The sequence below is a fragment of the Drosophila miranda genome, chromosome 4 (genome assembly GCF_003369915.1).
Source record: "Drosophila miranda strain MSH22 chromosome 4, D.miranda_PacBio2.1, whole genome shotgun sequence".
Classification (NCBI taxonomy): Eukaryota; Metazoa; Arthropoda; class Insecta; order Diptera; family Drosophilidae; genus Drosophila; species Drosophila miranda.
Genome location: NC_046677.1, coordinates 20,014,323 through 20,037,801, shown reverse-complemented (window position 1 = coordinate 20,037,801; position 23,479 = coordinate 20,014,323). Strand labels below are relative to the sequence as shown.

General features: G+C 43.3%; 3 protein-coding genes across 4 annotated transcripts; 2 read left to right on the top strand and 1 right to left on the bottom strand.

The window, feature by feature from the left end:
• Window positions 1-1,174: 1,174 nt before the first annotated feature.
• On the top strand, window positions 1,175-18,645 carry LOC108162008 (serine/threonine-protein kinase grp). Of its 2 annotated transcripts, none has more exons than XM_017296497.2 (7): window positions 1,175-1,935; window positions 7,342-7,668; window positions 8,133-8,356; window positions 14,242-14,419; window positions 15,961-16,103; window positions 16,882-17,091; window positions 17,737-18,645. In XM_017296497.2, the coding sequence occupies exons 2-7, from the start codon at window positions 7,544-7,546 to the stop codon at window positions 18,411-18,413; spliced, it is 1,557 nt and encodes a 518-aa protein (XP_017151986.1). In that variant the 5' UTR covers window positions 1,175-1,935; window positions 7,342-7,543; the 3' UTR covers window positions 18,414-18,645. The 2 variants fall into 2 exon arrangements, with proteins under 2 accessions (XP_017151986.1, XP_017151987.1); XM_017296498.2 differs by lacking the exon at window positions 1,175-1,935 and adding an exon at window positions 5,835-6,111.
• A 326-nt stretch (window positions 18,646-18,971) lies between these two features.
• LOC108162009 (enolase) lies at window positions 18,972-21,928 on the bottom strand. The gene is made up of 3 exons (XM_017296500.2): window positions 21,820-21,928; window positions 20,237-20,960; window positions 18,972-20,167 (listed from the first exon to the last, which is right to left on the bottom strand). The coding sequence occupies exons 2-3, from the start codon at window positions 20,951-20,953 to the stop codon at window positions 19,583-19,585; spliced, it is 1,302 nt and encodes a 433-aa protein (XP_017151989.1). The 5' UTR covers window positions 20,954-20,960; window positions 21,820-21,928; the 3' UTR covers window positions 18,972-19,582.
• A 435-nt stretch (window positions 21,929-22,363) lies between these two features.
• On the top strand, window positions 22,364-23,191 carry LOC108162012 (exosome complex component RRP40). The gene has a single exon (XM_017296503.2). The coding sequence runs from the start codon at window positions 22,450-22,452 to the stop codon at window positions 23,149-23,151; it is 702 nt and encodes a 233-aa protein (XP_017151992.1). The 5' UTR covers window positions 22,364-22,449; the 3' UTR covers window positions 23,152-23,191.
• Window positions 23,192-23,479: the final 288 nt, after the last annotated feature.

Sequence of the window (23,479 nt, the reverse complement as noted above, 5' to 3'; positions counted from 1 at the left end):
CATACACTCGCACATGCAAAGCCCCGTACTGCAAGTTCACAGTTTCCCCGGCAACCGCGTGCGTCTATTGTCTCTTTTTTTCTTTCTTTATTTTACTTTTATTCTTTTTCTTAGCTCTCTCCTTTTCTTTTGGTTGTCAAGCTAAAAGTTGTTGTAGTTGTAGTTGCTGGTGAAATGGATGCTGCTGTCGCTCTGCTGCTGCTGCTGATGCAGTGGTTGTGTTTTTTGCAATGAAATCATGTTCTTGTTGCTGTTACGCAGAATACACACACACAAAAATAAATAAATATGGAAGCAGTAGTGAGTCCAGTCAGAAAAAAGGAGATGGAATAACAGAGAAAGAGTGGAGCGGGAATAGAAGAGTCGAGAGGCTCGAAAGGAGAAGCCACAGATACTGCAAAATGTATTTGTACATGCACTCAACAGAAGTTTTATCGTTAGGGAATATGTTTAGAAACCTTATATTTTTATATTCAAAAATGGTTTAAAGACAATTTATCTGTTTACGTCTAGAGGGTTTATGAATAAATATTTGCCCGAGTGTAAATAAGTAGCATGTGGCTGCTTCGCTCCCTCTTTAGGATGGACCAGTTGCGCGCCAGACTGTGAGTTTATTTGATTTTGTTCTTACTGTAATTCTGTTCAATCTATTTGAAGTTCTCTATAATCCAATTGCTTTCAATAGCTGGCAGTATCGAGTTTCGCAATTTCTTGTATGGTTCACTCTATTCCTAAGAGTCAGCGACGTTAGCAAAGCTTCCGAAAGGTATAGTTAGTTAGGTAGACGCAAAGGCGGAAAAGGGAGGCAAATAAAAGACGAAGAAGACGCAGAGAAGTAGCAGAAGCAAAGAAAAAAAAGGAGCAACAGCCCTCGCCGGCAGCCGGCTTTATGCTGTCAACGTCGCTGAGAGCAAGTTAAACTTGAAAGATTTTGGCGAGTGAGAGAGAGAGCGAGAGGCTGCAGAGAGAGGATCCGAACCACCATAAACGAAACGTGTGTGTGTCCGTGTGTGGCTGTTGCTTTCCTTTCTCCCTCATCATCCTCCACCGTTTTGGCGCGCGCAAGCGTAAGCTCTCGCTCTGCTCTCTCTCTCTCTCTCTCTCTCCGGTTGGGCTCTGGTAGTTTCCGAATCTATGGGCAGGCTTTTGACGACAGCGGCGTGGCGGTGGCAGAGTCATTTCAACGGTGAAACAGGACGAACGGCCTTCAGCAGGACTTGTAAAAGCTAGAAAAGAAAAACCCGAAAATAACTTTACTCGCTGTTATAGTAGTGCCGTGTAGTAGTAGTTGTACTATTGTAGTAAACGCTTTTCAATCGAATTTCATGAAAAGCCGAATCAGAATGGAGAGGCGTCGAAAACAGACGGACCACGAGGATGCCCCTGCCAAGAGGTGGCGACTTCGGTGTAGATACAGACACAACGCGGCTCACAGGATGCCGGATGGATACCGTCTGTGTCTCTGCGCGCGTGTGTGTGTGTGTGTGTGTGTGTCCTAAGCTTCGACGAAGACGCGGGCTGAGACATTTTTCAGTGGTGACTTTTTCGACAAAACACGGTTCAATTCGGTTCGTTTCGGTTTAGATTCGGAGCGGACCGCCTTTTCTTATAACCCCCTTGGGGTAGTTGTTGCCTTCGTGCCTGATGTGATGCTTGTTAGGAAAGCTTCTAAGGAGAATGGAGACAAAGGTAGCGGGAAAAGGAGAAGAGTGCAGAAGGAAACGTCAAAAAGACACAAGGAGAAGGAAAATAAAGCGGATCAAGGAGAATGATGAAGAAGGATCCAGTCCAAAGAGAAAAAGAATGAAGATGGAAGCGCCAGAATGTGAACAAATAACCTCAAAAGGAACCGCAAACGCGTGTTCGCTCTGAAAAGCGGGAAGATGAATGATTCCATTGATGTCTCCAGTCCAACCCCCTTCTGCGGACACGACGGTAATCGCCCTTTATCATATTAATTAAATAAACTTTTATTTGAGAGTGCAATTTATAAACAACGTTATTGCTTATGCGGCATTTTTTCCCCCCCGCTCTTTATCATTTTGCAACGCCCGCAAAATAAAAAGGAAAAACTCGAGGTTAAAAGAAGGAAAAAAATAAATTGAAGAAAAAAAAACTTGCAACGCTGGTCTTGCCACTTGTCTGTCCGTCTGCCAGCCTGTTATGCCTGTCCGTCGGTCCATCCTTCCGATGCCTGTGTCTCTTTTCTTATTTTTTTTATAGCCATGCAATATCTTTTTTCATTTCTTGCTTTCCTGTTCGCAGCAGCAACAGCAGTCGGCCGCTGGAGCCTTCCTTCTTCATGCACAGGGCGCACGAAAAAAAGCGAATGTTCAAATTGAAATACTTTACAAAACTCGTATTTGCTTAGCCTTATCGGCCGCCGTGCAGACCGACACTACACACACACGCGCTTACAGATACACACACCTCAGCAACGACTCTGTCCTGAAGTTTTTCTGCAACTCGCGCTGTTGCTATGTGCCCCCCTGGCCCAGAGGAGGAGGTGGTGCTGTAACGAGTCGCAAAGACCTCTACTCTGCAAAAGCCGCCTGCTGCTGGGATATCTGCCTACTATCTGCAAAATGATCAGACCAGAGGATCTTCTGGCAATAAGGAAGAATAAATCATTAGAAGAAGCTTAAATATAGCGATTACCGTGGAATAGGAAGGGGTTTGAACGGTGATACACGTTGAAGAGCGTGCTATAAATAGATATAGGATTCTGTCTTAATCTACTATATATACCCTTTTCATCGCTCCTGAGAACTATAGATTGCTTTGTACACCTTCATATCCCTCACAAGTAACCGACATTTCTACGAAATTTGTTCTAGAGTTTTCTCATCGTGTAGGCTTTTAGTTCTTTAAGCTGTCTAAAATTAAAAAAAATGAGATGCGATATATTTTTTTTATATTGAAAGTAATACCTTCCAGAAGAAGAAATTTTTTGGATGGATTTGTAATCCCAATGATAGTGTTCAGTTTTAGTTCTCTCTTGGACCATTTTCTCTTTCAAAATAGAATCGTGAATGCGGAGCCCTCGCTTGCTCCAACAGCTATTACTATTAGTTTCTTTGGATCATTCCTTTGCATCATTCCTTTGTCTTTTGGTCTCAGTCAAGCCATAAAAAATATTCATAAATTTCTTTATTGCAATCCTCCATGTTTCCCTCCCCCCTTCGAGCTGGGCGAAACCCGAAACCGCTGCGGGAAATCTTGGCTCCTGCGGGGCTAATGGCTTGGCTAACCAACAACCATCATCATTACAGGGTTTCTTCTCTTTTTTTGTATTTGGCATTAGCCAATAAGCCAACCCAGATGGTTTTGACCATGGCCTGGACTTGGACTGGACTCTCGCTAGACTGGATTTCGACTTGCCACAATATCATTAATTTCGTAGCCGCTTGTTGGCTGGCTTTCCCTGGTCTCTGCTCTGCTCTCTGCCCACTCATCCAGCGACTAGTTTTGCCTGTCTCCTGTACTTCAACTGTCCTCCTGGGATGGTATTCCCATGCCCCCACACCCACTTGTGTCCAGGGCTAGTGACTCCTGTCCTCTGTGGCTGGCCTGCTTTGCTCTTCTCTTGACTCGCTTTTTGCCTTTCCACTAATCCATGAAAATGGTTCTACTCTGTGTGTATCTGTGTGAGTGTGTGTGTTTGCTAGTGTTCCAACAAAGACACGTTTCAACATCCCCCTTCCTCCTTTTCTAGTGCGCTTCGTTTGACTCTTTAATTTTATTTGATTTTTACTGTAAAGCTCTCGTTCTGTTTGTTTAGGATTTTCGTTTTGGTTCCTTTGTGGGGAGTCCTGGTCTGCTTTTTGGCTACATGAATATTATCCTCATTCTCATCCAATTTCGTGCTCCTGTAAAATTGTTTAGTCATAGCAAAATATTTTTAGATTTCGTTACACAAAAGTTAATCAAGATGCATTTATCTGATCGGGCCAACAAAAAAGGAGCCTAAAAATGTCAAAAATCTTGTTTGTCACGGGCGCCGACCCCGTAGTCATTTATATTGTTTTGATAAGTATGGAAACGCTGCACGATGAAAAGCAGCACAAATTGATGGGTTTTCCCCCATTACACACAAATTTTCATATCATTTATTATGAGAGGCCTTTGACAGGTGACAATTTCTTAATGATTTGGGTCCAAATACGAGTATCAGTGCGGTTTTTATGATGCCATTCGATTGAGATTTTCTATAGTCAGAGAATTTCTGCTGTTTAAATGTGTTGGTTTTTTTTGTACTGTCGCGTCACATTGATGCCTAGACTCGAGACGCACAAGCGAAAGAGAATGAAATTGTGGAATACAGTACTTTAAACCTTTTTAATTAAGAATTAAACCCATGAATTAATGGGTTGAAAGAGTTTTAAGATAGATTGGATCTCCTATCAAGGGAGATGCTTAGACACCATAAACTTTTTCATATTCATAGATTATGTAAAGGCACACTCTCCATTTCAGAGCAAAACTTTGCTTAGAATCTTCTATCTAGAATTCTTAAACTATTCCTTTTGCCTAAACTTTAACTAAGGAATTCTCTTGAAACTAATTTTTGGGGTTGTGTCTTGTCCTGTGTCTTTCCATACGCACATCTACAGGAATGAATGAATGAATGAATGGCCTCCATAACATACTTTTCCAACTTTGATATCTCTCTTGTGGAAGTTTTTTCCTTTTGTTTTTTTTTTGCTCGCCGCTGTGGAAACTTTTTGTGAAAAACTTGTCAAAGTTTTTAGTGGAGTTTCATTACTCATCCGGTATCTCCCACTCCCCCAGCCTCCCTTTTCATTCCATCACTTTTGAGGTTTTGGCTTTAGGCTGTCGACACGTGCTGTGTGACACGCCCCGTTGTCCCCCATTTCTCATTGAAGCTTGAATGGTGCAACACATGTTATCTTCCACACCCTCTGTTTGCACACCTTCTGCTATGAAAAGGGTTTGGGGTTGTATGAATAATTTAGAAAAAGATATTTTATCATTTTGGGAAATTAACTCAACTTTTCTTGGGGAGTGTTAGAGATTATAATCCTTTGGGATGTACATTTAGAGTAGGTGCAGATATCCTTAGTAATCTAGAAATATGTACCTAGGAAATCCAAAGGATATCATTTATCCCACAGCCATAATCCACAAATCTGCTATACAATTTGCATGATAATCAAAACCCAGTTCTTATGCAAAAATTGGATTTAAAAAAACTTTTCCATTATTCACCGAAAAAAAGGAAATAACTGGATAAGAATAGGAAGAACTATAGGAGGAAGAGAACACGCAAAAAATGGTTTTCCCTGTGGCATTAAACCTAAAAATAGCCCAAAGAAAAACTGACGTGAAAAAAATAAAGTACAAAAAGAGAACAGACAAAAAGGAAACTCAAATACACACACACACAGAGATACGAGTGTACCCAAACGCAAACAGACACTTACACAGGAAAAAATTCCACTCTGTTGAATGTACAAAGAAAAAGTACAGATAGGACAGATGTACAGACATGCCCCATAAGAAATGTTAATGGTGGCCTGTTGAACAAGCCAAAAGCAACAGTGGCAGCGCAGTCCTAGCTAGCAGAGGCAGAAGAGCAGAGAAATCAAAGCTACAAGAGACAGAAGCAGGAGAAGCTTTGCCGGCAAAAGAAGCAGCAGCAGCAGAGAGCAGAGCAGAGGAACCTTCACCGGCAAAATAAGTAGAAGCAGCGGCAGAACAGACTCCAAACTAACAGAATTCTCTGAGCGAACACAGCATCTCGAGCTATAAAATTCACTCAAGCCCAGTCAAGCGCAAGCTCGTTGAGATATTAAAAGAGAAACAAGAGAGAGGGAGCAATGGCAGCAAATTAAAGCTAGTCAAGCATAACGGCGACGTCATATTGCGCTGATGGGCAGAAGAGAGAGCTCCAGCGCCAGAGAGGAAGGGTGGTTGGACAGAGATGGTGTTTCAGAGAGGTGGAGTAACCGAAAGAATGGAGATAGAGAGAGCTGGGACATCTGAACCGACAGAGATGGAGCCAGAAAGAGCGGAATAGTGATTGCCAGAGCAGAAGCTAAAGAGAGGAAGGGTGATTGTACCGACACTGGAGATGGTGCATGATGACTGGTGAGCTTTTTCCAGCGCTAGTTTAATATACGCAATATGCTGCCAAGGGGGCTTGTCGCAGGGAGAAGGAAGTGGGATGGAGTGGAAGGGGCACTGCGGCAGGGAGTCGAAAATCTGCGACTGTTGATGGTGTTGTGCTGTACCACCCACTCACTGATACACGCCTACGCAAATGTACACACAACTTGGAGTACATAGAACAGGCACAGTGGGAAATAACTGAAATATAACAGCAATACCATGTGTGAAAGCCAGGAGACCTAGATTTGAGCATTTAATGTGTAAATGGTATTAGATCTGTCAAATTATGATCATTGTTGATTGAGATTAAAGGGTTGCTGCTAAGTGCTATGAGCTTCCTTTGAACTTCCTCAACATGTTTTCTTTGTCGAAGTCTTTGTTGTACCATTTTACGATATTCTCTTGAAACAGATCATCATTCTATTTACCCACATACCACCAGTGAAATCATATTAGACTACAAATGCTATAAAAACTAATTCAAAGGGTAGGTAGGATAGGTAGGGATGAAAGTGGTTTCTATAGATCTATGAACTTGTTTCTTTGAAATTCCTTTGTATATTCCTTTTTTTATCATCTCTAGTATGTTCCATTGTCCTTCCTTATTACTCATGTACACACACTCGCATGATTCACTCAACTCCACTCCCCATGTCCTTCTTCCCTTCAATTGCTCGTCGAAGCGAAGCTTGCGCGCTCTTTTTTTTTGTCGCAAAAGCTTTGAAGCGCCTGCGCCGGCTAAAGTGTCGACTGTCGGCCGGCTGCCCGATGGAGAGCCGAACGAACCATGACCATGCCAAAGGATGAAATATTAAAGGCGGCAGGCAGGAGCAGGAAAGCGTTGTTGAAGCTGTTCGGGCTGTGGGGGGGGGGCTGTGTACACCACAAAATTTCAACAGCAGCAGGCAGGAGGCAGTCAGCATCCCCATGTGCTTTTTCCGAACTCTCTCTCTTACTCTCTATCTTTGACGTTCGCAGAAGTGTGCGTGGCGTATATGTATGCGTGTGAAACAAAGCGTAAATGTGAATGACAGCGCGCGGCGGCGGAACGTTGTGGAATTGTGCGGAACACATCGCAATACAAATTATAAAAGTTCGGCGCTTGGCGGCTTTCCCGTCTCATTCCCCTATCTATCCTTTCCCCTCACCTTTTTCTACTCTGTGTGTCCTTCCACTAATAGCCATCTTTGTTTTTGCCTTTTTTGACAGCTATGCACGAGGTCGCAGCAGAAGCTTTAGCAGGCGGCAGATGACGACGACTACAACGACAGCACATGGCGGCAAGGCACCAATACAACACACAGGATACGGCCAACAGGATATTAAGGCACGCAGCAAAATAAACAGGACCTAGACCTCCTCCAACCGTGGACCCAGAGAAAGGAGCCTATCGGTAGGACTAAGCAAACAAATGGCGGCTTTCATGGCAGGAGCAGCAACAGCCGCCGGGGGAGCGGGAGCCGGTGCCGGAGCCACTCGGGAATTTGTCGAGGGCTGGACACTGGCCCAGACCCTGGGCGAGGGCGCCTATGGCGAGTAAGTTACCATCCGAAAAATTTCATCAATTTTTGGCATCACTTTGGGTTCGTGTGTGTGTGTGAGTGTGTGTCCGTGTGCGCACTCGTGGATTCAGATGTGTGTGGGTCGAAGTCAATAAACCGGAAATGCTTCTGCCGCAGAGCAGTGGCAAAAAAAACGAACGAACTGTAACTGAAACTGAAACGCACTTTTCCGGCGTATTCCCGCTGTATACGACGACTGTTGCTGATGTGCCCCCTGCCGGGCAGGCGCCGCACTGCGCATGTCCCATGGCGGCGGCATCCTGACATCCCGCCGCCGAAACGGGGAACACGGCACTGCCACACGGACCAGTCGCTGCACAGACGACACCGAACCGAGTTGCAAGTGCAGCAATGCAGTTTCCCCAATTTATTGCAATAGCTAATCCCTGCGCTTTATCTCCTTACTTCCCTTTTCTGTGTGGCTGTGTGGAAATGCAGAGTGAAGCTGCTCATCAATCGGCAGACGGGCGAAGCTGTGGCCATGAAGATGGTGGATCTAAAAAAGCATCCGGATGCCGTCACATCGGTGCGGAAGGAGGTATGCATCCAAAAGATGCTCCAGGACACACACATTCTCCGGTTCTTTGGCAAGCGCTCGCAAGGCAGTGTGGAGTACATTTTCCTGGAATATGCCGCCGGCGGAGAGCTATTCGATCGAATTGGTGAGTACGGAATAGAAGTGGGATTTTAAAATGCTTAACTCGGATTTAAGGTATCAATATATACCGGTTGTATATAGGCACTTAGTGGAAAAGATAAAAACCTGCTGTTTCTGTTTGTATGCCCCCGATAATATGGAAAATGTTTAATCTAATTCATGGAAAACTTTAAAATTGTATGTATGTATATGTAGTTTGAAGTTCGATATACATATTTTTGGGAATTTATTTTATACAAATACCTAATCCTTGGTGCCGAATGGTATCTGTGCGTGTCATTAGGAATAAATGTCTCTATTCGTTTAGGGAAAATTTGTACAGCGAATCAAAGTTATCATCATGCCTCATTCGACCAATCTGCACAAGTGGAGCAAGGATGCATAACGTCCATAAATTTCAATGGTTAAAGGCAGTGACATTTTTCCGAACCACGAAATCTCAGCATCGTCTTGGTCGTAAATTGAGAGCGTACAAATCTACAAAAAGAATCGGTTTGCATTTAAAAAAGTCTAAAAGCACTGAAAAGTTGAAGTATATTTAATTTAATGCCTTGATTAAAGTATCATTTTATTCTAAGGCAATAAATGTTCTTCCAGATTTACTTTGCGATTTTCTTACACCGTTCTTAAATTCTAAACAGACACGGTTTAATAAAAGCACAATAAAACTAGAACTAAAACTTTGAAACCCCCTTTGACTTGACATTCAACGCCCATTTAAATGCCATTAAAAAGACAGCTCGAATGGCTAGATTGAAACTGAAATTTCATGGCCAAAACCCATCATCTTCTATCTTTGGATAGTTTCCAAAACCAAAGTGAAATCCCACTTGCACCACAAACCAAAACAGTAGTCAAACTCTTTTTTGTGTATTACAAAAGCCTGTTGGAGAAACTACTTAAAGTTTGTTGGCCACTCAACTGGCTATAAGCCCGAATTTCGCATAAAACTTTGCCAAATAACGACGAGCAGCAACAAGAATCCAGTAACATAAATGATCCCTCAAAGCGGTTACCAGAGAGACCACACAGAAAACGAGACTGTCTTGAAAAGAGGACTGCATCTTTCCGAGTGGACTGCTCATTAGACTCGGGGTTTACCAGCCATTCGGATGATGTGTGTCCTAGAATCCTTATGTGTCCACACAAAACCTAACAATCCGTGCAACCCACACAAACAGCAGACAACAGACAGCTGGACAGACAGCTGGACAGACAGCTCAGAGTTATGGAAGAATACTCGTACTCGACTCGTGGAGTAGACACATGCCAAAACCCATATAGACGTCGGCCCCAGACGCAAATATGCCAATATGTGAATCCAGAAAAATGTCACAGACATACGACAAGCGGAGGAGGATTGATGTGGCATGGATGGAAAACACATTCCAAAAACCAGTTGGGAGCGGGGTGGTCGGCCACCGACAAATCACATTGACAAGATACAGATCTTGATTACAGAGGAGGGGTTCGTCCCTTCCTCTTCTGGCCTGCCTGCCACTTGCAATGACAATTTGCCAAAAACAGACGGAAGGGAATGACACAGAGAGAGAATATTAGTGGGGGAGGAGTAGTAGGTGCAAAGTTCGTGGCATTTTCATAAATATTAACAACTTGGCAAAAGGTCAGCGCGTACTATTCGTATCAGAGGGATGATAAGGCAGAGACTGCGAGAGAGAGAGAGAGAAAGAGAGAAAATGGTCTCCTACTAATGGAAGTGGCATCCTTGCACTGATTGCCACCTCATACCTCATTTTCCTTCTCCTATTCCCAATCACACCGTCATCGTCATTGTACTTTCCATCATTCTCGTCCTGCTACTGTGTTTGTATCTGTGTGGGATGGGCAATAGGAGGGGGATGTGTCGGTTCGGTTGCATTGGGGAGCTAGTGCAATAATCAATGTGGCAGCCATATTTAGTCCCTTGCTGCTAAGCCATTTTTAATTATATCTAGTGATGAGAGCGTGGGCCATCTACCATGAGTGGTACAGAGAGAGAGAGAGAGAGAAAGATCAAAGCAAAATTCATAAATTATGTGTGGTGTTAAAAATTATATTTTTTTTTTTCCGAGAAAGGGGTTGCCTACATAGGGCCATTAATATTTTTACTGACTAATATCAAAAACAATGGAATCAACTAGATGTCGCATGCGCTACCAAAAATTTTCTTTGGTTACATTAAACACGACAATGCTTGGCTTGATAAAATGTGTGTATTTCCTAAGTGCAACTAAACTTCAAATTAATCATCTTTATTTTAAAAATCAGTCAAATTGCACCATATATTTACATATGTGCGTCGGCCTTAGAGATCTATCCGTTAACAGAAGCATCACTGAATACTTAATCATCCGATATTCCTGTTAGTCACGAGCTTTCATCACAAGCTTCTGAATCGGTAACACTTGCATCTCTCTTTCTGGCTCTCTCTTCCTCATTGGATGTGGTCTAGCGCCTGTTGGGCATGCAACAAAGTCTTTTTTTTAGGGAGAAGGAAGAGAGGACATGGCATGGCATGGAGTGCCATGAATGGGTTGCCATAAATAGGTTCAATATGCAAATGGAACATAATGGGAAGGCACACATACACATACTGCCCATTCACTGCACTCTCCCAGAAACAGATGTGATGTCCTTTCGCCCCGCCTGTGATGCGTGTGTGCGTACGAGTGTGTGTGTGCTTAATTGTATCTGTTTGCACAGAAATGCATTCATTAATCTTATACCCACCCAGAGATGAAAGAGACAGCTAGGAGTAGCAGGAGCAGAAGGATATATAGATTCTGAACCTATTTGGTCATTCACTCAATCGGCACGTCCTTTCCTGGGGGAAGGGAGAGCGTCGAAGCCCCTGCCCTGCTGGTGGAGTATGATATATAAATTATACTTCAATTACAAATGAAATTTTCGAATAATTTCCCCATCATAAATGTGGCGGCCCCGTGATTGGAGCAAAAGGACATGGTCGGTATCCTCCTTCCTCTTTTCTCTCGCTTTATGAAATGCAATTAATTATGCTAAAATGTTACTGACATGCAATTTTATAGCTTTCATCTGCTGACAGTGCCTGTCCCGTCAACATCATCATCATGATCATCTGAGGCGTATTTTCAGCGACTTCATTTCGTCCTTGTGAAATGTATGCAAATTATGTGTTTTTGTTGATGGCACTGGTGGCAATGCCACTCCAGCTTAAAGTCAGTCAATATTCTACACTTAAACAGATACATATATGTATATGCAGAAGATTCTCACTCGTTTCCATTTAATTTTAACCCGCAAAGAGTTGTGCAAATGGCGCCAGCATCAGCAGAGCATCAGGATGGCAGGAAACAGCCAACATGCCACATGATAAATGAATGGCAAACAATGTGCCACACACTCTCTCTCTCTCTCTCTCTCTGTATGTGCCACACGCCACACGGAATGCTGACAACAACGAGAGTAGGATGCCATGCCAGCAGCTTATAGATGGGGGCCATGAACGAGTCCCTGATGGTCTCGGGGAGGGTGTACACCTGTTATAACTTTATCTTTTTCCCTGTAAACTTTTCAGGTATTACAAATTGAGAGTGACAAGAAGCCAACCAACTGAAGGGATAGACAGGGAAAACCGAGAGAGAAAAGCAGGTGGAAATGTCTGGAAGAAGACTATCAAAAAATAAGCAAAATGTCCAACATTTCTCAGAATATTCTATAAAAATGGACAAAAATGATTACCTAGAAGTTTTTATTTTTATATTCACTAAAGTGTGTATATATTTACAGTTTTTCTAAGAATATATAGAGTGGAGAAAAGGTAGAGATTGTGGGGGTTTTCCAAGTAGTTTTCATGCTGTTGAAAACGGAATTTATTCAATAAAAGTTTTTATTTCGTTACTGCAGAGTGGAATCCAGAGTCTAAGAAATAATACAAGTATAAGGATAATTTTATTTAAACGTTTTTTTGCTCTTAATTCATTTATCATTACATTTTCAATGGATTTAATGTGAAAAATAATTCGGAACATTAATCTTCTGAGGATCTATAGAAGATCCATTACCGAATCAGAGTAAAGAGAACTTTGCAGCAAGTTAAATTAATGCGCAATGCTGAAACTGCTGAAATGTTAGTCAAATTAACAAATAAAGCCAATTAAATTTATGCTCCTTAAGGAGATTAAGAGATAACTGAAGTAATTCATATTTTGTGCATTTAATTGGAATGAATTTCCAAACTAATTTGTAACCATAGAAAGTGGTTAAATCCTCATGAAAAGTGCATCTCAACTTTCAAAGAATTTAAGCGAATTAAGCTAACGGACCAGGCCACAACCTTCCTCAGTCAATAGATGGCAATTTTCTTTAAAAAGTAGAGCGTCGCCTGAAGGCCAAAAACTTTAACAGAGTTTGCGAAACGAGTTTTCCCTTAATCTAAGTTAATTACTGTGAAGCTTTTGCAACCAAAGAAGCCCAAAAGGTAATCCATTTTCCAAAGGAAATCGAACGTTTTTGCACCAGCAAACAGTATATAATCCCAGCCACTTGAATTCCTTTCTTGAAGCTCAAGTTTTTCCAATGTTTTCCTCCCTTGCTGTTCTCTATCAAAGCTACACTCGAATGAATGATAGACAATTAAAATTGTGGAAACTTCTGGAATTTTCTGTTTGCACAAAACTTTTCATCAACTTTTTTTCTGCAAATAGAAAAAAAAAACCACTACCTTTCCAGGGCTACTGTTTTGCCTTTAAAGGGTTTCCGTTTCGTTTTTGTTCATTGGGAAAACTATAAAATTCAATCAATATGGAAAATTCCATCAAGTCCGTCCATTGAAAATGTCTAAACATAATTTTGCTCTTTGCCTTTGAGGGGAGTCGAGTCGAGTCGAGTCAATGGCAATGGCAATGGCAATGGCAAAAAAAGCAAAATCAATAAGGAACAAAATGATGGGAATTGTGGGGCTAAAGATATGGGAATGGAGACTCATCCGAGCAGGATGCAGCAGGATAGGATGTTCAGGGACCTGCCTTTGACAGTCAATCAGGTGAAAGGAGGGACAGGAGGAAATACAATCTGTCTAGCTTTTACGAGTAGTTCCCTCAGCTGAAGGCTGTTTCTCTTGAGGTTTTTCTAGTATTTTTCATCCATCTCTCGTATCTGTCTTTCTGATTATGTCGTTTGAGAGTTGAGTTGGAAGGCGAAAATGCTGCACTTCCGAGTGCACGACTTGTTGGGTTTTTAGCTCCTTACGTGAGACTTTCTAATGCTCGGAAAAAGAAACAACCCCCGAGAGTTGAGAAAGAGAGAGAGAGAGAAATCTCAACAGGTAAAAGTGGAAACTAAACAAACATTTTGGATGCATTGTTTGTGCCCAGAGGCTTTGATTAAAATTTCATAAAACTGTTGATTGCATTTTTGTACGACCCATTGTCGTTGTTGCTGTTGTTTTTGGTGTTCTACTAGACGAGAGGCCGTGGCTAAGCCCATAAATCCTTTAGACACGCACAGCATGCAGGCAGCCAGGATGTGGGATACAGGCAGAAGGATGATGCTCTCGCTCGCATTACATTTGTTTTTCCACCTGCCCTGTCTGACCCCTGACCGGGGCACGGCACCCGGGTTTTGTGCTCTGCTGCACATATTTTCCATTTTCAGTTTTTGCGTGTCTCTCGAGAGGAAAACACATACGTATAGGGATAGAGGATACACTCTCGAAAAGAGAGAACGTGCGAGGCGAGGCGGTTAAAACATAAATTCCAATTTTTAAATGTGTCACAAAATTTAATTCAATTTCCGTGACTTCTTTTTGCTACTTCGCCTGACTGACACCATTTAACCACCTCTTAAACTGCACATTTATACAGAGTAGTATTTATTATATCGTATTTTGTTTGCATTTTTCTTTTGCAGAACCCGATGTGGGAATGCCGCAACATGAGGCCCAGCGCTATTTCACCCAGCTTCTGTCCGGACTGAACTATCTGCATCAGCGTGGCATTGCCCATCGTGATCTCAAGCCGGAGAATCTGCTGTTGGACGAGCATGACAATGTGAAGATCTGCGACTTTGGCATGGCCACCATGTTTAGGTATTAGGTACAACGAAATCGCATTTCAAGGAAACATCTGACAAAACAAAAACAGACCCGAAACTCCCATTTGTTTTTGGGAGAATAATTGATGATGGTAGAAGTATAGGGAAGGATGGTCTTGTTTGCTTAAAGATTGTGTAGGTCTGCAGCATTCATCTCGTAAGGAAAACAATATATTGTTTCTGGGAATCCATATGCCATAGATTTGTTTTCTTAGATTTGGTTTACCATAGATTTATCTTCTCAGATAATTCTGGAACTCGGAAACAAAGTAAAAGCTGGGGACATGTAAAGTTTTGCTTAGAATAGTAAAGAAATAGTTGCCTGTAAATAAATTCCTATAAAAGTAGTCTAAACATGATGAAAGGAATGTTTGAACATCCTGCTTCAGAAATGAAGAAGAATGAAAAAACGAATACGGAAATCCCTTTGACGAATTTGAACCTTTTGTTAATTTTCACTAAATATAAAAGAATTATTTTCTCCTAACTCAGATTTGAAAACCTTTTGTTTTTAAGAATCCTTGAAGATGTATATGTCCGATCCTAACGGAGCTCATATGTAATTCTTTTGTAACAAAAAACAAATACCAGCATTCAACATGATATAAAGTCATGCCCATTTGTTTAGGTTTAAGATGACAGAAACAAGGAACAATCGGTCTTGAACTCTGATTTAGAAATACCTTTATGTGCGCCAAAAAGCTTAATTTCAAGCATGAAAGAACTATTGAGAAAGTGAATAATGCCCCCTTCAGGGGGTACTACATATATCTAGCATGGAAAATCCATTAGCGCGGCCACTGACTGACCAGGAAAGAAAAGTTTTTGGGCGAAAATGAACCAACAAACAGAATTGTTAATTGAAAAACCCCCAAGGATTTGCTGCCTTGAGGCTAAAACAGAAACTCAATTTTGCTAATTGCACTCCTGCTTCTGCTTTGGACTGTGCTAATAATGTGTAAAAGTGCAGATGGGGGGAAAGTGCTGAAAAATTGAAGCATAAATAATTATTTCTAGTTCAACTTTTTGTCAAATCATCGTTTTCTGCACCATAAAGCTCTTGTGTTTACACTCCAACTGGAGCTTGAGGCAGTCTTATCTCTCATATCTTTGTTCTTCTTGGCTTTTGGCTTCTCTTTTAGCCTACGCTTGACAAATTTTCTGTTGCTATGCACTTTTTGATGGTTAAACGAGCCAGATAATATGCAAACAGATCTTGTAGATTTTTTGATTGAGGATAGAGAATTTCAGGGACAGCATGTTGTAGAAAAATATCACGCCTACTTTGATCTCTCATGCGTACTCCGCTTTAAGTGTACCCAAAATGCTTATGCTTATTCGTTTAGCCCGGGAAGCCTGCACTAGAATAGATAAGGAGAAGCTTACACACACACACACATACAAACACAATCACACGAAAGATCACGAAGACTAACTTTTTCTCTTCTCCCTCACATGTTCCTTTCTGGACGAACTCTGCGCTTTTGCTGATGGCGCTTCGCTCCCTCTGCTCTGTTCGTCATTTCCGCCATGCAGATGCAAGGGAAAGGAGCGACTGTTGGACAAACGTTGCGGCACTTTGCCGTATGTGGCCCCAGAGGTGCTCCTGAAGCCGTATCATGCACAGCCTGCGGATATTTGGTCATGTGGCGTCATACTGGTCACAATGCTGGCAGGAGGTAAGTGCAAATCAGGTGGAAACAAGTGATATAACCGTCATTTTGCGTGATTCGTGTGTTTAATGTTTAATGCACCGTTTAATTTTGTTGACCAATTTTTATAATTTTGTGCACCGAAACATTATAAATCAAAAGAATGTGACAGGAACAGTTGCAAATTTGAAGCATATTTGTCTCGCTCGCTCGCCCGCACGTTCTCGCCTGCCTTGCTTTCCGTTCTCTGTCACACACGCATCATCATCGGCTAAGCACCTCTCGCATCGTCACGCCACGCATCTCGTCTCGCTTTCATCTAACGGGATCCATATACATACATATACGCACATGCATATGTATTATCGTTATTTTTTTTTGCGTTTGTGTTTCACTTCTCTATCTGTCTCCCATTCGCTGTCTGCCGCCTTCCATGCACTTTTTGTTCTCCTTTAATTTTTGCTGTTTCTTTGGTATTCTAGCTGTAGATTGTTTTTTGCACATTGTATATCATCTAAAGCTTTTATACCAAAGCTCCAGCTTAAATTGCTTAACAACGCACCAACAACAACAACAGTAACTACAGTAATCAGAAAACGAACCCCGAATCGAATGATAGTACAGTTATAACATGCAAAAAATAAGACAAACATCATTACGCAGTCAAAGCACGTTTCGAATACTCTACTCGTTTACATATTTAATTGAAATTGCTTTTCGTTTCGCACGTTTTTGGTTTTCCTTTTTGCACTTGCCAAATATTGCATAATGCTAAAATAATTTGTACAATTTAATTTTTGCACAGAATTGCCATGGGATCAGCCATCGGCCAATTGTCCGGAGTTCATCAACTGGAAGGACAATGATCGCTGGCAAACACAGACGCCATGGAGCAAACTGGACACACTGGCCATATCCTTGTTGCGCAAAGTACTGGCCACTAGTCCGGGCACCCGCCTAACCCTGGAGAAGATTCTCGATCACAAATGGTCCAACATGCAGTTCGCCGAGCATGGTAAGGGTGTTAATTTGATCTGGGCGCCTTCGAGTGTTTATCGAGTGATTTATCTACAAGCACACTTTGCCGGCTCAGGTACTTAGTGACTCTCAATGCTTTCGACATCTTGAGAGTCTCTCTGTGCCTGCACTGGCGGTGATGCAACTGCAACGATTAAGGGGGTTCCTAATAAGTGTTATATTTAGTGTGTTATAATAAAAGTGTTATATCGAAAGTGTTTAAAAGTACGACAATCTAATCTGTGCTTAAGCCCTGCTCTGCTTCTGCTTTGGCGCTTTAGCTGTATGATAGATTTAAAATACTTCATAAAGCTAGATTACCAAAGCATTGGCTCTGTGGAAACTTCATCCAAACAATGTAATCCGATCTGCGTGTGCATTTAATTATATTTTGTTTGCAGCTTTTGTTTACTTTTGCCATGTTTTCTTTATGAGTTGATCTTTTGTTTGCACATTATTTGATCTTTGGTGATTTTAGCTGTATGGTGTATATCAAAGATCCATACAGCTTTATCACCAAAACCCAAATGGTTTTTGCATTTTTTCGCTTGAGTTGCTTATGTTTTTAAAATGTTTTTTGTCAACAAAATCTGAAGAAATAAAGATTATGCTTACTAAAAAACTTTTCTTCTCCCACCCAAAGATCGCTCTTTTGACTTGGTGGATTCGGCGGCTGCGTTGGAGATCTGCTCGCCCAAGGCCAAGCGGCAGCGTTTGCAGTCCAGTGCTCATCTGAGCAATGGTTTGGATGACTCCATATCGCGGAATTACTGCTCCCAGCCGATGCCCACGATGCGTAGTGACGACGACTTTGATGTCAGATTGCGCAGCGGTCGGGCCACTGGGGGTCAGGAGAACCAATCCGTGGCTCAGGAGGCGCGCCTCAGTTACTGTTTCTCGCAGCCGGCCCTGCTGGATGATCTACTGTTGGCCACGCAGATGAACCAGACGCAGAGCGCCTCGCAGAACTACTTCCAGCGCCTGGTGCGACGCATGACGCGATTCTTTGTGACCACACGCTGGGACGATACGATCAAGCGACTGGTGGGAACCATCGAAAGGCTGGGTGGATACACCTGCAAGGCCAGCGAGGAGGGTGTGGTCACAGTGTCCACCATCGATCGGAACAAGCTGCGGCTAGTGTTCAAGGCGCACATTATCGAGATGGACGGCAAGATCCTAGTCGATTTTCGGCTGTCCAAAGGCTGTGGTCTAGAATTCAAGCGGCGCTTCATCAAGATCAAGAACGCGCTGGAAGATATTGTCATGAAGGGGCCCACCACATGGCCCATTGCGATTGCAACCAATTCGGTGCCTTAGTTTTTAATGAAATTTAACCTAAGACTTGACTCTGTTTCATTTGAATACATTATGTTTATGTAACTTGTGTTCACAGCACTCCCATCATCATCACTATCGATCTTCGAATAGTTAAATATTTTATTAGCATGTGCTCGTGCATTATCGACGATTACGTTTTGTATTATGTATACTTGTAGTATTGAATGTAGTTGATTAGTTAAATAAACGTTATGAAACAATAAATATTTACTTTTTAAAATAAAAACATAAGAATAAGAAGTACTACTTCATTTTATGGAAATTTAAACGGAATTCTAAATAGATTCTAAAATGAGTGTTTTATAAGTCCATTGATGTTGTTTTCAAACGATATAAATCAAGAATATATGTTAAATTGGTTAAATTTTTTAATTTGTGAAATTTGTTGCTCCCAATGTTCTACATTTTACATGAGAGACACGTGTATCTTACATGCAATGCTGCAAGTGCACCCACCGTTCGACAGGGGGAGTCTTGGAGCAGCAGACTTCCCACAGATGCCGCCAATACTAAGAATGACATTTTCCACAAGCTTTATTTTTTTATTTCACATGAACTAACGATTTTGAGTATATATTATTGATTGAAACTTTTGTAGTGATTTTTCTTCCAGTTTTGTGTATTGTTTTTTCTCTGTGGGATCGACTATTGGAACACCTGGGCATTCGCTTTATTTGAGTTGAACGATTTTATGCTTAATTCTATGTCTCAACAATAATTTTGTGGGTTCTCTGTAATGGTAGGAGTGGGGATTGAGTACGTGTGTATGTGTATATAATTTCAAATGAATTACAACGACTACAAATACGGATATCCACGCTGGCCAAGATGTTGCGGGGCGGCTGTCAGAATATCTGATACATAGGGATGTTTGTTTGTTGGTTTTATATAAATAATGATTTAGATCATGTTTTAACATTAATAATAATGTCTAATAACGAAGCATAGAGACAGCAAACGGTTTCTGTTGCCTTTTGTGCGCCAGACACAAAATCCAAAAAGGGTTGACGAACACGTACACCAAATATCAGCACCACCCCAGGATGGGTCTTCTCCTGCAGCTGCTGCTGATCTTCATCCAGTCCATGCGGTCTCGTTCTGGATTAGCGGGTGCATTCGGTGTGGTTGGAATTTTGAAGTAGCAACGCTTACTGGGGCTTCCTGAAGCTCTTGCCGGCGAACTTGACACCGGAGCCGATCTCCTCCTCAATGCGCAAGATCTGGTTGTACTTGGCCAGACGCTCCGAGCGGCATGGAGCACCGGTCTTGATCTGGCCGGTCGACAGACCCACAACCAAATCACCGATGAACGAATCCTCGGTCTCGCCGGAACGGTGAGAGACCATGGTGCCCCAGCCGTTCTTCTTGGCCAGCAGATGAGCGGCAATGGACTCGGTGACGGTACCGATCTGGTTTACCTTCAGCAGCAGGCAGTTGCAGGCACCCTTCTCGACAGCGGTGGCAATGCGCTTGGGGTTGGTCACGGTCAGATCGTCGCCGACAATCTGGATCTTGGTGTTGCAGGTCAGGTTGGTCCAGGCATCCCAGTGATCCTGATCGAAGGGGTCCTCAATGGATGTAATGGGGAACTCCTTGATGAACTCCTGGTACAGATTGGCCAGCTTGTCGGGTGACAGCCACTGGGCCTTGTCGCTCGCGGGGTTCTTGAAGTCCAGATCGTACAGACCATCCTTGAAGAACTCAGAGGCGGCAACATCCATGCCGATTTCAATCTGGCAAGCGAATAGGAAGTGGAATTATAGAGATTTCATCCATAGAGGACTCTTAAGATCTCTCCTTACCTTGCCAGTGTAGCCAGCCTTGGCGATGGCATCGGTGATCAGGACGAGAGCCTCCTTGTTGGACTGAATGTTGGGGGCAAAGCCACCCTCATCACCGACAGCGGTGGCATCCAGACCGAACTTGGCCTTGATCACGTTCTTCAGGTGATGGTACACCTCGGAGCCCATCTTCATGGCCTCGGTGAAGGTGGTGGCGCCGGTGGGCAGGATCATGAACTCCTGCATGGCAAGCTTGTTGCCGGCATGGCTGCCACCGTTGATCACGTTGAAAGCGGGCACGGGCAGGATGATCTCCTTGTTGCCGGCCAGATCGGCGATGTGTTTGTACAGGGGCACGTTCTTCTTGGCGGCACCGGCCTTGGCGACGGCCAGGGAAATGCCCAGAATGGCATTGGCGCCGAACTTGCTCTTGTTCTCGGTGCCGTCCAGCTTGATCATGAAGTTGTCGACAGCAGCCTGATCAACCACATCCAGATTGGCCTTGATCACCTCGGGTCCGAGGGTATCGTTGACGTGAGCCACAGCCTTCAGCACGGATTTGCCATGGTAGTTGGCCTTGTCGTTGTCGCGCAGCTCCAGTGCCTCATGGACACCGGTGGAGGCGCCAGACGGAACGGCGGCCCGGAACAGACCATTCTCGGTGGTCAGATCGACCTCGACGGTGGGGTTGCCACGGGAGTCGTAGATTTGACGGGCCTTGATTGCCTTGATGGTCATGTTGGTGCTGCAAATGCAAGGGGAAAGACAGGAAGAGGTAAACTATTTGTAATCTCTGTCTGTGGTCTGTGGTGTTTCGCTCATCAGCTGTTTTGCATTTTAAATGTGCGCGCTCAGAAAAACAGTGTTGGTAAGCGTTGAATTCCGTTGAATTCAGCACGAAGGTCATATGAAAGTCATTTTTGGCGTGTCGAGACGCAGGTCAAACCAAGGTCATGTCGCAAACTGACGTGTGTGTATGTAAAATGTAAAGTAAAGTAAATGTGAATGTAAAGTTACACCGCGAATGCGGTGGAAGAAAAAAATGAAAACAAAACAAAAAAAGACTCGCTGTCGATCTCGTTGCACTTTTTTGCTATCGACTTTTTGCCACTCTAATCTCTAATCTAATTATATCATTTTATCGATAAAATAAGGATTTTCGACATCCTCAGTTTGTGTTATGTGTTGTTTCCAACAAAACTAACTTTTGGTGGAGCCTCGCCTCCACAAGTGGACGAGAAAATGACGGTGGAGCGGAGGCCGCCTCGCCATTTTTCGCTGCTCGCACAGTTTGGGGGCGGAGCACGCCCCCACAGCCGGAATACGTGCAAAACGTCGCTCAGAAAAAAGCGAAACTACACGATTTGCGGAAATAATTGCAACAAACATTATTTCTCATTGATTTAGATGAAATTGAATCAACGAAAAAAGCCAGCGGAGGAGGGAGGGGCACTTGAAAAATTTGCACAGACATTTTTGTTAGATAATCGCAGGAACTTTGTGGCAGAGCAGATTTGATTAAAAAATTGACAGAGCAATTAAACACGCACTTGGCAGATCAAATTATTAAATATTATTAGGCACACACACACACAAATACATACCAAGAACTTTTAAACTTGATAAACTTAAATCCAGATGATAGCGATTCTAGAGTGCGTCCGGCGTTGCTTTTGCTGTTGCTGGCTGCTTTTCGAATGAAAGCCGTGGACGAGAAAACGACGGTGGAGGCCGCCTCGCCATTTCTCGCTGCTCGCACGGTTTGGGGCCAGCAGCGGAGAGCGCCACGTAAAGCTAGCATGCTCGCCAACATGCTGGGTGGGTTTTTTGGGAGAGAATCGCTCTCTGTATGCGTGCGTTTCCAGGTGCTGCGCTGCTTTTGAAAAGGGGGTGGGGGGGGTGGTTATTTATGTTTTTTTTTGGGGAGAATCGACCTTCGCACAAGGTTACATTGGGGCTAACTGTGGGGGGGCGGAAAACAGGAAATACATCTGTAAGTGTCAAACCCCCCAAGTAGGGTATAAAAGCAGTTAAATTTGTTTAATGCATCTTGAAAAATAACAGATCGCTTATAACAGAACAGCTGATCACCTTAACAGGCTTTCTTCCGTTCCAGCAACCAGGGCTGCCAAAGCAGTGCTGCAAAACGCACCGCCTGTTTCAAACCATATGTTTCAAACGACACACGCGGCCGGCTTTTGTTTTGGATTTCGACTTGGCGTTAAACTGATAAAATGGACAGCAGCAACGCAATTGTAATGCCTGGAGAGCGCATCACCATCATAGAAGAGGTGGCGAAGAAGGAGAAACGTGTTATACTGGGACCAGGACTGCGGCGATTGGACGATACGGTGGTGGCCACCAAAGCGGGTCCTCTGCGCCACAAGGAGCCTGGAACCTACTGGATTGACAACTACCAGAGACGCTATATGCCCGCTCGCGGAGATCTGGTGCTGGGCATCATCAAGGGCAAGGCTGGGGACCAGTATCGCGTGGAAATTGGTTCGGCGGACATTGCATCCATTTCGTATCTGGCCTTCGAGGCGGCTACCAAAAAGAACCGGCCCGACCTCAATCCGGGAGATATCATCTACGCCCGTGTGCTCAACGCCAGTGCGGATATCGAGCCGGAGCTGGTGTGTGTCAACTCGAATGGAAAGCGCGGCAAACTTGGTCTCCTGGCCGATGGCTTCTTCTTCAAATGCACTCTCAACTTGGGACGCCTGCTGCTCCGGGAGAACTGTCCCGCATTGGCCGCCCTTACCCGTGAACTGCCCTACGAGATCGCCATCGGTGTCAACGGACGGATCTGGGTGAAGGCTAATTCCCTGCGCGAGACAATGGCTCTGTCGAATGCCATCCTGACGATGGAGCAGGCCGGCTACACGGAGATCGACAAAATCTGCGACAGTCTGGGCGATGTGCTGCAGGCCTAGTCCGTACAAATAAAATTAGTTTACTTACATTTCCACAAAATCAATTTTTTCAATATTTCTGATGGAACTGCGTACATGCGACTTTTATGTGAAAGCCTCTTCTGTTTGCTGTCGGAGATGAGCAGGTGTGTGTGTTCCTGTGTTCCATGGTCCACCCCATTAGAACTAATAATTGGGTGGAACTCATTTAACATACCAACGGGAAAAAAATGTAAATATCAAATAAATATAAGAAATCACATAATTAACACCCCAAGTCACTGAATCATCTCTGCCAACCCACACCGGAGCAATCTTCCTCATCGCATAGGCATGTTAAGGAAAAGAT